General features: G+C 41.8%; 1 protein-coding gene across 1 annotated transcript in view; it reads left to right on the top strand.

Moving 5' to 3' along the window:
• LOC148427669 (ski oncogene-like) overlaps positions 1 to 13,224 on the top strand; it is a 70,585-nt gene extending 57,361 nt beyond the window's left edge. The window contains exons 2-7 of the mRNA XM_088407420.1: positions 3,604 to 3,720; positions 4,404 to 4,519; positions 4,880 to 5,178; positions 5,256 to 5,581; positions 8,437 to 8,667; positions 9,759 to 13,224. Coding sequence (XP_088263546.1) covers positions 3,604 to 3,720; positions 4,404 to 4,519; positions 4,880 to 5,178; positions 5,256 to 5,581; positions 8,437 to 8,667; positions 9,759 to 9,953 — 1,284 coding nt within the window. The 3' untranslated portion in view covers positions 9,954 to 13,224. The remainder of the gene's footprint in view (positions 1 to 3,603; positions 3,721 to 4,403; positions 4,520 to 4,879; positions 5,179 to 5,255; positions 5,582 to 8,436; positions 8,668 to 9,758) is intronic.
• Positions 13,225 to 13,717: the final 493 nt, after the last annotated feature.

Below are 13,717 nucleotides of genomic sequence, written 5' to 3'. Positions count from 1 at the left end.
ATTGTCTCATTTGTTTTAGCAGCATATGTGAAATATGTTTATGACCAAGGTTGCAAGATGTGATGAGCTCTGCCTTTCCCCACAGATAGTGCCTCCTTTTTCAACACCACGAGGCCCCCTTTGGAAGACGAGCACGGGCCAATGTTAGGTCACAGGCAGGGTGTGGCTCTCTTCGCCCTCCTCAGTCAAGAAAGAGCAAAGAAAACAGGTTTTTGGACCTTTCACCTGAGCCTACAAAGGGGGATATTAAGCAAGGCAACCAGTTTGGCACCATACCACAAACGTCAGGCAGTCTTAAGTCACATTATGCGCTCAAAGCAAGATTTGTTTCCTGTTTAAGGAAATGTTAACTGTGGTCAGTGGAATTTTCTTGCGTGGCCAAGATTTAGTTGGGCTACGTTTCAAAAGAGTGTCAGGGGTCACTGTTAAACTCCCGATGCAATTATCTGTGTCGTCTTTGAAAACAACCATGTATGTGTATACATAGGTGTGTGTGTGTGTGTGAGTATGCGGTGAGGGGGTGTGGTTTATATATACACATACACACACACAAGTATGTAGTTGCTTGCTTTCTGGGCAACCAGAATCTTGCCTGTTCGTAAAGGACATCCTGTAATCTATGACACAGGAAATGGTCTCAGACAAACAGACAAGTACATGAGAGAGGGGAGGCGTTGGCAGAATATGACGTGGGGAGGGGAGGGTGACAGAATGTGTCAAGAGACGCTACGCTACCTTAAAAAAAAAAAAAGAAGACTCTACGCTTCCTCATAAAAAGCAGTCTGCCACAAGAGAAGAAGTTAAAGCCTGTGGCATTTGACTGAGTTTTTTTCTAAAGTGACAACTCGAGCAATGTGCAGTCCTCACTTGAAAACTTTCCAGAGGTGAGTTTCACCTCTGCCGAAAGCATATTCCCTGAGATCAAGTTTTCAGAAAACAGGAAGATCTTCCCAGGCCCTTTTGGCATTATTCCAGCAAAGTTGAACGGATGTAACCTTTCCTACAAGTCTGTTGTTTTTCTGGCTGACGGCAAAGCCACAGACTCTGACAAATACAAATGTAATACATGGTCTAAAACCTCATTTGTTCAGTGCGTGCCCAGCATCGCAGAAAGCTCCAGTCCAGGAGGTCCAAATAAAGCTTGTGGTGAGATTTTACCATCTCTAAAAGCACTTCTTTATTGCAAGTTATCTTTACGCATTACTGATGTGCTTTTATTTAGAAGATCTGCCTTTACTGCAATGCTTTGTTCCCAGTCATGGTCTATGATCGTAATTGTCATACAGTACATCAGGGATGGGACGAGATGAAATTAAAATGCCACAAGACTTCTTGTTCCTGCACAGCAAGAGATGCATATCGCAATGACGGTGACAACTTTTTCCACGACACAAATGGTCCTCACTCCCAGAGTGAGCCGCAAGTCGCTCTCTCCAAAGTAAACCAACAACATAAGAGTTGTCCCGAAATCACGTTGAATCGTCAATTTGGGGCACTGATAAAATGTATCGATGCTGACATTTTACTGTGCAGTGCCTGTAGCCAATGTTTAGCACAACACATCTGCTAGCTAGCAGCACTTGAGGACCCCTGAGTCAGATTACTTATCAGAGGCAATTTAAAAGACGTCAATCAAATCATTATCCACACATTAACAATAATAACTGTATTAATAAGCAGTGAGAATAATAGTCACCAAGACGCTCACCAGAAAAAAACATTTTGATATCTACGGGCAAAATCCAGGGCGATTGGATTCATACTAAGGAAACGTGTAATTTTCAGCAAACCAAACGCACATGACACTGTAGAAGACATAACATTCTATTTTTTTTCCCTCTCTCAAAGGGCCGACCTTTGGCAAACATCCGTGGTTTTCAGACAGAGGAAGTGCTATGAAACTCCGAGGGTTTCAGAATGCATCGACAGTCTTCTCAGTGAGAAGGCCGTTATCACCCCACCCATCCTGTCTCACACACAGACATACTTAAGAGACATCCACTTGCCCGGACACGTGTACACATAGGAGCCCCCGCATCGCGGCCCCCCGTGGCAGCTGCCACAGGGCTGCCACTCTCGGTTTGTCCACATATGCTGTTCCATCGCCGTGACTTAGTTTCTTGTAATCATATTTGTAGACCTCCGCATGATACCCGGTTGTGTTATTTAGCATTTGTTGCCATTAAGGGTCGGGATGACACCATTGCATAAATATTATAGGGTGTTACGTTGCTGCTTCGAGGAGTCGGAAGGTGCAAAAAAAAAAGGAAACCCTCTATTTGAAGTGTGACATCCTGTCTGTGTTGTGTAATCCATGCCAGATCATAAAAGGGTTGGGCTGATAAGTGTCCATATTTTTGCGTGTCTTCTGCACACTTGATCATCATACACACACAGACAAACTACATATTTTAAGTGGACTAGTTTCCTTTAAATGACAGTGTTCCGCTTTTCATTTGGTCCCTTGAAAATACAAATTCTGCTGATACGTTCTTCTCACCTCCTCCTTATGGCCACACTGACATCATAATCAAGAAGGGGACAGGCACGTGGTATGGAGACTTTGCTCAGAGCGCACCGTAGTGTGTGTGTGCGCGCGCACGTATGTGTTGCTCACCGGAATCTAAGCTTATCTGTAGGCACAGGTCTCTAGCCCTAATTCCGCAGACTAAAATGTAGGACATATTTCCACATCTTGCCTACAAGGCTGGTAACCACATGCAGGACTCCCCTAAGCGATTGCCTGTCTGAGGTCAGGAAGTGAAACACTAAAATCTATCTGACTTCATATCAATTGGTCAATGGTCTCTCCATTTTTCTTTCATCAGGTTGTTATGACTTGATAGGAAGGATTTGATTTCATGTATCATGGACAGACTTTTTCTGTGTTTGTGGAAGCTAGTGACAGCTCCACTTTGCTGAGGCTGAGGTCAGTGCCATAAAGCCAGTCTAACAGAGGAAAGAGAAACAAAACCCTACTTGTGTGTCTGTATGGGTGTATCTCTGTGACAGACACACACACACACACATGCACGCACGCACGCACCCACGCTCACACAAACACACACACACAATTGCCCCAGTCACCTTTTGCCTTCACTCTTGGCAACTCATGAGCAAACACGCCTTGCTAGATTGGTTTGGTTGGTGTGTGACAACTGCGTGACACATTACCGACGTCTGTGTGTGTCAGTTGCTTCAGGATTACCACACCATCAAAGTCACCCAAAGTCAATACCACATCTAAATTTAAACACACTGGCACTTCCAGTTATCAGTAACCTCCTCTGGCACTCCTCTATCAGTCATTGGTGTTTACACACAAACATGTTGGTTTATCTGGCACAACGTAGTGCGTTTGCGGCTCGTTGACCTTCTCGTGTGACGCTTCTTGGCTGGGTGCCAAGTGGGGAAGACCCTTCTCATATTAGAAGAAAAAAAAAAAAACTTTAATGCCTGTGACTTTCTTTCACTTCATATAGACAAGGCTTTTCAGCATTTATGCTAGGTGTTTCCAAAAACACTATTTCTTCATTGATTTAATAGATTGAAATCAACCTACTGTTTGTCGTATCATAATCAGTCCATTTTTTGTTCTTCAAGGTTTCAGATCCTGTTCCAATCAAAAAGCCCAAACCTGAAGACATCCCAATACAATGCCCTGTGGCTGACAAGGAGAAGCAGCGTGAATGGCTCCATTCCCTTGCTAACCCAAAACAGGTTGGTGTTACTATGTGCATACAAAAAAATATCTATATATACTGTATGTGCTATATTTTGCAGCTCATAAGGCTCACAGGTAGTGCTTGTGTCTTAAAAGTGTATAGCGATATATTGCGATACAGCAAAGGTGATACTTATTTGATCATAATAATATTTAAAAAAAAGTCTATGGCATATATATTAGCAATGACTGAAAAAACAGGAGGAAATTATGAGAATAGACAAATTCTACTCTTTCAGTTGGCACTAATGCGGCAGGAATACAATTTGCCACATGTGCCTCTTATCACGCACCACTCTTCTTCTTTTTCTGCCACTTTTGCTCTTCAACTGTAATTGAAGAATTGTGGAACTAAAATTGTGGAATTGTCCAACATTATTTTTTATGTTTGGCATGTTTACAATGATAACTGGCAGTTCTGATTTAATCTAATTAAATCACTGTAGATTTATTTTCTTAAGGGTTCAAAAGCAAGTTTTGTGACATGCTACTGTGTAGAAAAAAAATGTTGTTCCACATATAACAGTGTGAGCACATAACTACCCCTAGTGCATTGTATGAATCCATGTTTGTATGAACCCAGTCGTACATGCATATGTGTTTTTTGCATCAAATTGTTTACAATTCAATTTCTTACCAGCGACATTCAATAAATCACATTTCATGCATCTCTCCATAGGGCCTCAATTGCATTCAACCGAGACAGAGGCCATCAGCTTTTAGACCCTGGTCACCACACGTAACTGTCAGTGATAAGGAACACTCCAGTCACCCCCTTGCTCTGCTAAGAGACAAGTAAGTCTATAATCATTTTGAAGAAGAAAAACCAAATTGGCAAATACATTTGCTCTCTTCCGGAAAAAAAGCTTTCACGTAAGAGATGATAAGTGTTTTGTGGCTCTGGATCTGATGAACTCTCTCTGACTGAGCCACACCCTCCCGAACTTCAAAGTTAAGAGATTTTTGACACTCATCCTGAAAGCACCCGCTTGGCACGGTGCTGCCAATACTGCCTGTAACATTGCTGTAGATTTGGGCCGTATTGGCAAAGAGGTATATGTACTTTACTGCGTTTGAACCTTTCTTTCTGCTAGGTTGGTGTTGCTTTCATCTTAGATTTGTCACAGCTAAACGGGCTGGTCTGACCTCTTCTAGCTTCTACAACTACAAAAGCTTGGAGAATGCCGTGGCTCCTAACGTTGCCCTCACACCACTGCTTCTGGGGAAGGTGGGTCCAATGTCCCCGTCCGTCCCCAGCACGTCGCACCCAAGCGCGGGCGAACCCCCGGGTGAGGGCGCCAATGCCAACGCGAGACCTCGCAAGAGAAGAGCCACGGGGGAGCTCCAGCCTCCAGCACCTGAGGGTGCTTGCTCCCTCACCTCCAGTGCCAGCAAGCCCCCTCAGGAAGACAAAGACTCAGAGGTGGAGATTGAAGTGGAGAGCCGCGATGAGTGTAAGCTAAGAGCACTGTCAAAGGCGGTAAACTGTATTTTTGGAGTGACCCCCAACCTCTCCTCTCTTTCTTGACAGTCACTTCGTCTTTGTCCTCGCTGTCGTCGCCATCTTTCACTTCGTCCAGCTCAGCCAAGGACCTGAGTTCACCCGGCACCCTTGGGCCCATCTGCACTGTCCCAACAGCTGAGGGCGGTACCCCTGCAGCTGCTCCCATCTCAGCCCCTGTGACCCCGCCAGAACTGGGGTTGGAGTCAGAGCTGGAGAGTCTGCGGCAGGCGCTGGACAACGGACTGGACTCCAAAGAGTCAAAGGAAAAGTTCCTGCATGAAATAGTTAAGATGAGGGTAAAACAGGAAGAGAAGCTGGGATCCGCCTTGCAAGCCAAACGCAGTCTTCAACAGGTATGCTTCTATGCGAATAACATCAAGTTGTGCAAATGACAGGGCTGCATTTGATTTTCTTGGGAATGTATCCGTTTAAATTTATGTTTGATTCACAGTTCAGCAAGACTAATGAACTTTTCAAGCCTCATGAAATAATTTCAGTCAATAACTTCTGATGAATGAATGGGTGAATGAATTAATTAATAAATGGTACTTTTGTCTTGGCGGGAGAGGGTCTGTATCGCTCCTGCTGGCACAAAGTAAATTCGAAGAGGATGGCTTTAACCTCGCCACGCAACAAAATAAAAACGCGGTGACTCCTGTACGGCATACGTCACCTCCCACTTTCTTCGGTCGCAACGAAGATGGCAGCCAATCCGTGTGATTACTTCTGTCATGGTAAACGGTGCGAAAATAAATGGACACATGTAAACAAAACAGAGAAAAAAACAGAGGCTACCTGAACAGTAAGGACAAACCAATGGTTTGGCTTTCACTCGCGATGTGCGCTCAAAGATGAGGGATTTCTGACTGATGCTGCCCTGGTTCTGTTACTGATGGGCTAGTAAGTAGCTTTGGGTGATCAAATTAAATGACTAATGCTAACGTCAACTAATACTAGCTAAACAACATTAGCCAAACAGCGGAACTAGCAATAAATAGCAATCAGCTTGATAGTTTGCTGCCACACTGACATGACCATCCATGTCAACTCAAATGAAAGATATTGTTTGGACACTGTTGGATTGAACAGGAACAGGAACAGGAACAGGAGGCTTTCACAACTCTACGCGCAGGTTCTCATTGGAAATGTAGTCTTCTATACACTCAACACACCACATCCATTGTCAAGATGGCGCCACCATGATCAACATAGCATTAAAGGAACTTTGGAGGCCATCTTAATTAGTGATAGACCGTAAAGTCACTTATTTTTCATTCAAACTCCACCTCAAGTTTGTTGAAATTTCTTTAAGCTTAACTTTGTATTTTTTTAGACAGTATACATGTTGTCAAATTCTAACCACAAGTTCAGGGCGCTCCCATAGTCATCAGCATATCTTAAAAAGTGTTTTGAAAAATTAATCGAGTAAATGGCTCTTTCAAGTGTCAACAACACTGGAAACAATGCTCTCCAGTTTTTTAAAGTAACACAAATGCTGATGTGCGGTGTTTTGATGCTAATCTGTGTAAAATTCCGATAAGATGCGAATCACATTCCAAAATTGGCTTCCAAATGATTATCTCTGCTTGCAAAGCTTAGCATGAGTTGGCAAGGGAAACAATGAGAGCGGATGTTGCTGTCAAAAGGAAAGGCCAGACTTCCATTCTTAAATTTGGTCTTGGACCGGGAACAAGAAAATGCAGTTGAGAGTGTCTGTGCACGTGCACTCGCATGTGTGCGCGCGCAGCACAAAAATAAGTCTCGAGCAACCCCAAGCAACGACGTTCCACTCTCACTTTGTAGCCACGCTCTGAGGAGGCGGCGAGAGAAAGTACAACCTACAGGATCGACTGCAAGCAGCCAACAAGCTGCAGGCTGAATGAAGTGTGTGTCTTATTTGAAACAAGGACTATTCCCGCTGACTTTAGCTGAACCAACATGAGATGTCAAGATGAGAGGTGTTGAAAGCAGGGCCTCGTGTAAAGCCTGAAGAGAGTATAGGGCGTGATAGGGATTGTCTCTTTTTCTTGGAACCAAAAAAACTTGATGACAGACATGTTTGTCGAAACTATGAAGTTCCCATGAGTAGGCTATGGTTACTACCAACACACATGTTCGCACATGCGCGCGCGCGCACACACACACACACACACACACACACACACACACATACATATATGCACACGCTCTTGCAGTAATTTAGGGGAAGGAAATGGCTCTTCAGTTAGCCTACACATTGCCCTAACACTCGACTTTTCGAAAGTAAACACTGACATTGAGCCTGCAGCTTACTTGGTTTCTGGAGAAAACATTTGTGGGGTTTTTTTGTTTTTTTTTATTCTTTGGCTGCCGTGAGGCGATGTGCAAAAATGGTATGGGCTTTTCTGTAAGTGTTTTCATTTTTCAGGCAAATCTATCTCATTTTGGGTTTTGGGCAAAATTGTTCATTTCGGTGCATGCCAAATAATAATTCCGCCACTAGTCCCCAGACTAGCTATTAAGTTGTTTATACAGTATATAGTTCCTGGTGATAATTTATTACATATTTAATTTTCATCTTATTTGTAGTATCTCGGTTTTTTGAAAATCTGGTCACCGTTGTCCAGGTGTCGGAAACAGGCGACCCTGGAGCCACATGCGTTTTTTTTTTTTTTCAATGCGGTTTGTGAGATTGGACAATCGGGTGACACCACGAAACATGACAGAAAGATCAGCTTCGAAAATAGAACAGGAAACTAAAATGCCTGAAGGATTCTGAAAACAGAATAAATCTAATCTTTATCCCCCTGCGTGTGAACAACGATAGACATTGGCTCACTGCTAACATCTTTTAATTCCAGATTAAAAGCACAAATTTCAAAATTATATATAATATATATATATATATATATATATATATATATATATATATATATATATATATATATATATATATATATATATATATATATATATATATATATATATATATATATATATATATATATATATATATATATATATATATATATATATATATATACACACACACACACACACACACACACACACACACACACACACTGTACTAACATTCTCATTTCAGACATCAAAAAGTGTTTGAGGCTCCCAGTTTCGGTGGAAAATGGGAGAAAATAGCACTTTGCGCATGAAGTTGCCGACCCCTGCCCTCGTCTATCCACTGCTCCAACAAACCGTCTCTTTCCAGGAGCTGGAGTTCTTGCGGGTTGCAAAGAAAGAGAAGCTGCGGGAGGCAACCGAGGCCAAACGAAATTTGAGGAAGGAAATTGAACGCCTGCGAGCCGAGAGTGAGAAGAAGATGAAGGAAGCCAACGAGTCGCGGATTCGTCTGAAGCGGGAGCTGGAGCAGGCCCGGCAGCTGAGGGTCTGCGATAAAGGCTGTGAGGCCGGACGTCTCCGCGCAAAGTACTCGGCACAGGTTCGTCAAACACTTTTCCCTTTTTCGTCTGGCGTTCTGCACGCGTACACTTGTACAGCAATCGCAGCGGTTCATGCTTTCGGTCTTAAAGCTCTCTCAAGGTCCGCGGGGGAGGGAAAAAATACATTTCCTCTTCCTTAGTCAAAAATAAATGGGTGCTGCCCCAAATGCGGGGACTGAAGTTCAATCCCCCTCGGAAAGGAAACAGGAAAACATGTCGACTTCCCCCAGGCATCATGGGAAATGCAGATTAGACAAAACAAGAGGAAGGTTGTGCTCGCTGGCTGTGTCTGCCTCCCAGCGAGGAGTCTCCAAAGCAAGGCATCAGACAGTCAAAACGGAATTTGAATCATTTTTACAGCAGTAGCCAAAAGAAAAAGAACATTTGAAGCGTATGCAGAATGCGGCCCAAAAAAATTCTGCGTGCTGACCAGGGTGATACCGCGGTGGCTGTGCATGCATGTGTGCATCCTTCCTCATCATGCATACAGTCAGGATTTCATGAAATAAATAATACATTTATTATCTAAATTCAATATTCATGAGTTTTATTGTCATATGCATAGTCATACCGCACAGTGGAATTCTTATTCTGTTCACTTCCCTGAGCACACTACATTCCATAATTGAGCGAATAATAAGGTAGGCGAAAGAAAAAAAAAATTAATATACGTGGATGGTGACAGTATATCACGGGTCGAAGAAACCGCATGCATGTAAAAGTGACAGAAACATCACAGATATCAAGATATCACCCCTGACCTTGAACACTCACATATGATATTAATTGATGAAAACAAAGGACACGACTGTGTTTCAGCCTCTGTCTGGCGCTCATCTTCTGTCCCGCTTGTTTAATCGTTGCCCCTCCTCCCCCTTCGTAACTGGTTGCACCGGTCTGTTTTTCTTGTCTTGTCTGTTGTGTCTCATGTCCTCCATCTGTCCTGTCTTGTCTCATTTCGTCTGGTCCTTTGCCTCGCCTGTCCGTCTGTTTGTCCGCGGGGGGAATTGGGTCAGTAATTGGATCGTTGCACTCACTGTCAGAAACGCTCTGGTGTATGATTTCATCCGTGTCTCGTGATGCTGTCCAGATCGAAGACCTCCAGATGAAGCTGCAGCATGCCGAGGCTGACCGCGAGCAGCTCCGAGCCGACTTACTGCAAGAGCGGGAGGCCAGGGAGCACTTGGAGAGGGTGGTGAAGGAGTTGCAGCAGCAACTCTGGCCCAAAACCAACGACGACAAAAACTCCGCGGCTAAGGACAAGGACACGCCGTCAAAAAAGTGATCCGGGATCAGTCCTTCTCACGACCCTAACCCATCGCCAGAGATTCCCAACACTTCCCATACTGGCTGAGCCTACAGCGCACACCGGTGTTCTTCATGCCTACGAGGAATAATGCCGACATGCAAGAATTGGGTCCTCATTCTTGTCCGCAAAAAGAAAATGGTCATCTGGAGAAAGACAACTGATTCCACTGCCAGGAGAACTGTGACTCTTTCTTTCGTACTTGCAGGCAGAAGATTTCGCAGTGTGATACAGAATGTTAAAAGAAGATCACGTTCAATTTGGAGAAGCCTCGACGCAATGAGGACGGAAGATTTGGAAGGCACGATGCTACATTGACTACGTAAAGAAACATACGTGCAAAAAAAAAATAAAAAAAATCTGAAGACGAACAATACATAAAAAAAGAAAGCTGAAGACGAACAATACACACAAATGAACTACCCACATGTGCCGGCGTGGTTTTTATATACTTGCTTTTGAGGAAGCCATTCTAGCAGGACAAGAACGAAAAAAAAAAATATATATATAAAATTTCAAATGTCCACGCAATGAGCACAACCGCTTGCAAAATTGATGTCAGTCATCAACCTTGATTTTTTTTTTTTTTTTTTCGGGGCACTGTGATGAAGACTGCCTCCAAAAGTGAGCACTTGATTTTGAATAATCAAACTACATCTATCAGTCTTTGTCCCAGTGTTGCTCAGTCTTATGAACACGGGTCACCAACCACATGTGCGTTGAAGCATTTGGGTCAAAACCCAGAGGTGCCGAATCTTCTAAAGATAAAATATTCCACTTGTTTTCTTCTCCATAACAGAGGAATGGGAACGCTGGCATTCATTTTACTTCGTTGAATCACGATTATACTATCTTCATGACTGTATGGGGCACCCTAGGCAAGAACCACAAATGTTCATGTTAATTAAATCAAGGTATGTAAATATATATTTGGGGACTTAACGATAATGAATGGCACTTTGTCCTAACAACAAACCATTTTTTTTATACATTGTACTCCATCTCATTTTGAAAACATCACCTTACACATGAATGCTACCATATAAACCCAATTAACATTTTGTTTCTTATTCTCTACTAAATAGTGTTCTGTTTACTTAAGGCAAAGTATTGTAAATAAACCACAAGCAAACAAAACGAGGCTCCACCTGTTCATGCCTGATGAGGTTTGGGATTGATGGAGTTTGGAATGGCTTGAGTTCACCAAAAGATACCAACAGATGACGGACCGAGAGGAAAACTTGGCTTACTGGTTGAAGTTGTTTGAAAATGACGTCATAGTTTGTGGCCAATGCTTGATTTTTATGAGAGGTGTTAATACAACTTTTGAATGAGAGAATCGCTTTTGTGATGCAGGCGCAAAAAAGTTGTTTTCCCCTTTCATTTGTCACCAGTCAGTATGCTAGTAGGATTTCTAAACAAAAAATAACCTGCACAAAACAATCACATGGGGATTTGTATTTAATAAAACAAATCAAAAACGTCAACAACAAAAAAAAACAACGTCAGGAAGATGTCGTTGCAAAGGGTACAATGCAATCAGAATGTACATTATGTTAATGCTAGTTTTCCTTGTTAATGTTTTCAGCGAGATATTTTAACGCTTGTCTGTTAAGTTCACCTTTTCAACAGAAAACTCCTATTTTTGTTCCTGCATGAGACTGAAAACATTTGCCATTCATATCATTAAATAGTGGGAATTTATAGTACAGTATACCGTTTGTGTGAAAGGTTTATTGTGTTATGCAAACTGAAGCAAATTGTCTTTTCTTAGAGGGGTAAACGAAAGCAACAAACTGTATACACACATTAAAAAAAAATCAGCAAATATATCAAATGCAATGCTGGACAACCTCAAGTGCCTAACACTGGCGAAAGGTTTCCAGAAGAGGAAAGCTGAAGAAAATGCCTAGGGGGAGACTACTAGTTCATAACGAAAAAAAAGTTCTCCCTCATCAGCTCTTCCTTTAAAATCAGCCATCCTGGTACAACTGGTTTACATTTTCGTTTTGGATGCAGAGAGCAATTCAACAATCACGATTAACGCGTAAGCACCCCCCACCCCTCCCCGAGTGCGGCAACGTGCTTTTTTATACATTTATAATCGATTTAGAATCGATAATGTGCATGAGCAACACTTTTGTAGATGATATTTTTGAAAAAAAAGAAAAAAAAAGAAAAATAAACTTGCTTTGGTAAGTCGTCGCTAAGGGTTGTACAGTACATGCAGAGTTTCACGCAGGTTATTCATGCTGCCTTGTCATATGGCACGCATGACAATGTCAATAAAGAGGTCGATGTTATTATCGTCTCCAAAGCAACTGACTGTCCCGCTCAGAGAAAGGCACTGCGTCAGCCGCTTTGGCGTGCCGACAAATTGGTCAATTTTGTAGTTGTTTTTACACTCGCAAACGTTGACAGCCTATGTGTGGTTTTGTTTATGTGTGGTTTTCTACAAGGAGACAATAAATGACATCGGCCTTTCATTCTCCTATCCAAAGCACGATCGTTGTCTCGTTTTTGAAAGAATTTTGCCAGAAGAGCAATAACAATCCGTATTCATACAAATATTTGCCAGTGTAACAATACGAATACGACTTTACGAAATGTAAATATTTTTTCATTAACAATGTTGTATAATATATGTACATGGTGTTTCTTTTTTCAAAACGGAATCTTTTCTTACAATAGATGTCTTTGTTTTATTGTTTTTTAATTTGTGTTTGGAAAAAAAAAACAGTTCATGCAGGCGCAAGAGACAATTCCCCACATAAACGTGTCCGATGATTTGCTGTTTTTTTTCCTTTGTATTTTAACTGTAATCTTTGTATTGCATTTGTTTCCACCAATCTTTTTAATGTTTGGTATCACGTAGCAAACTTCTGTTGCTTTCTCTCACGCACACGCACATGGTCATCTTAAAGCTTGTTCCCCAACGTCCTTTTGTATGCGTTTAGCCCTGTGCTGCTGCGAATGCTATATACAACTTTGAGAAATATTTTTTATGTCAGAGGCAAAATGGAAGCTGTCCCATTTAAATGCCGCATATGCAGTACGAAAAGCATGGCGCACTCATGTGATCCCTTCGTTTTCGCTCATCTTTTCCAAACAGCACCCCTCTCGCACGACACCGACAATATTGTAAAGGACTTCATGAGATTATGTTTGAAAATAGCTATGCTTATATACTGCAGTGACTGAATGTACAGTGTATAGATGCATTAGCAGAAATAAAAGTTGTTTGTCCAGATCGAATGACCCAGTTTTGCTCATTTCGCCAAACACTCAGACAATATTTATAAATATTGCACACAAAGTGATGCTGGCCCTAATTCAGCATGCTGATGAATGTAATTTAGTTTAGAAAATAGAAAATAGTCATTCATAGAAAACATTTTCTGATGATTACAATCCACATTGTAGTTGTAAATCTTAGTCGACACTCTGTTTTGTTTTTTTTCCAATGTGTAATGGAAATGTAATGCAATTTCCTTATTTTCATACTGATTTAACCTTTTTAAAGAATAGAATTATACATAAAAGCCGATTTGTATGTTTTGTGACTTCAGGCATAGTTACTGGAATGTCTTAGATATCTATAATAGCCTGATTGTCTTAAGCATTAGAGTGGATGGAAACTGGAATAAAAAAATAATAATTTCCTTGAAAACCAGCCTTTCCAATATAATAACATGATTCATGTGTAATTTCACTCACAGGAGAAGATGAAGAAATTAAAAATG

Source organism: Hippichthys cyanospilos, chromosome 2 (assembly GCF_059441005.1).
Source record: "Hippichthys cyanospilos isolate Australia breed blue-spotted pipefish chromosome 2, RoL_Hcya_1.0, whole genome shotgun sequence".
Lineage (NCBI taxonomy): Eukaryota > Metazoa > Chordata > Actinopteri > Syngnathiformes > Syngnathidae > Hippichthys > Hippichthys cyanospilos.
This window is presented reverse-complemented; position numbering and strand designations above follow the sequence as displayed.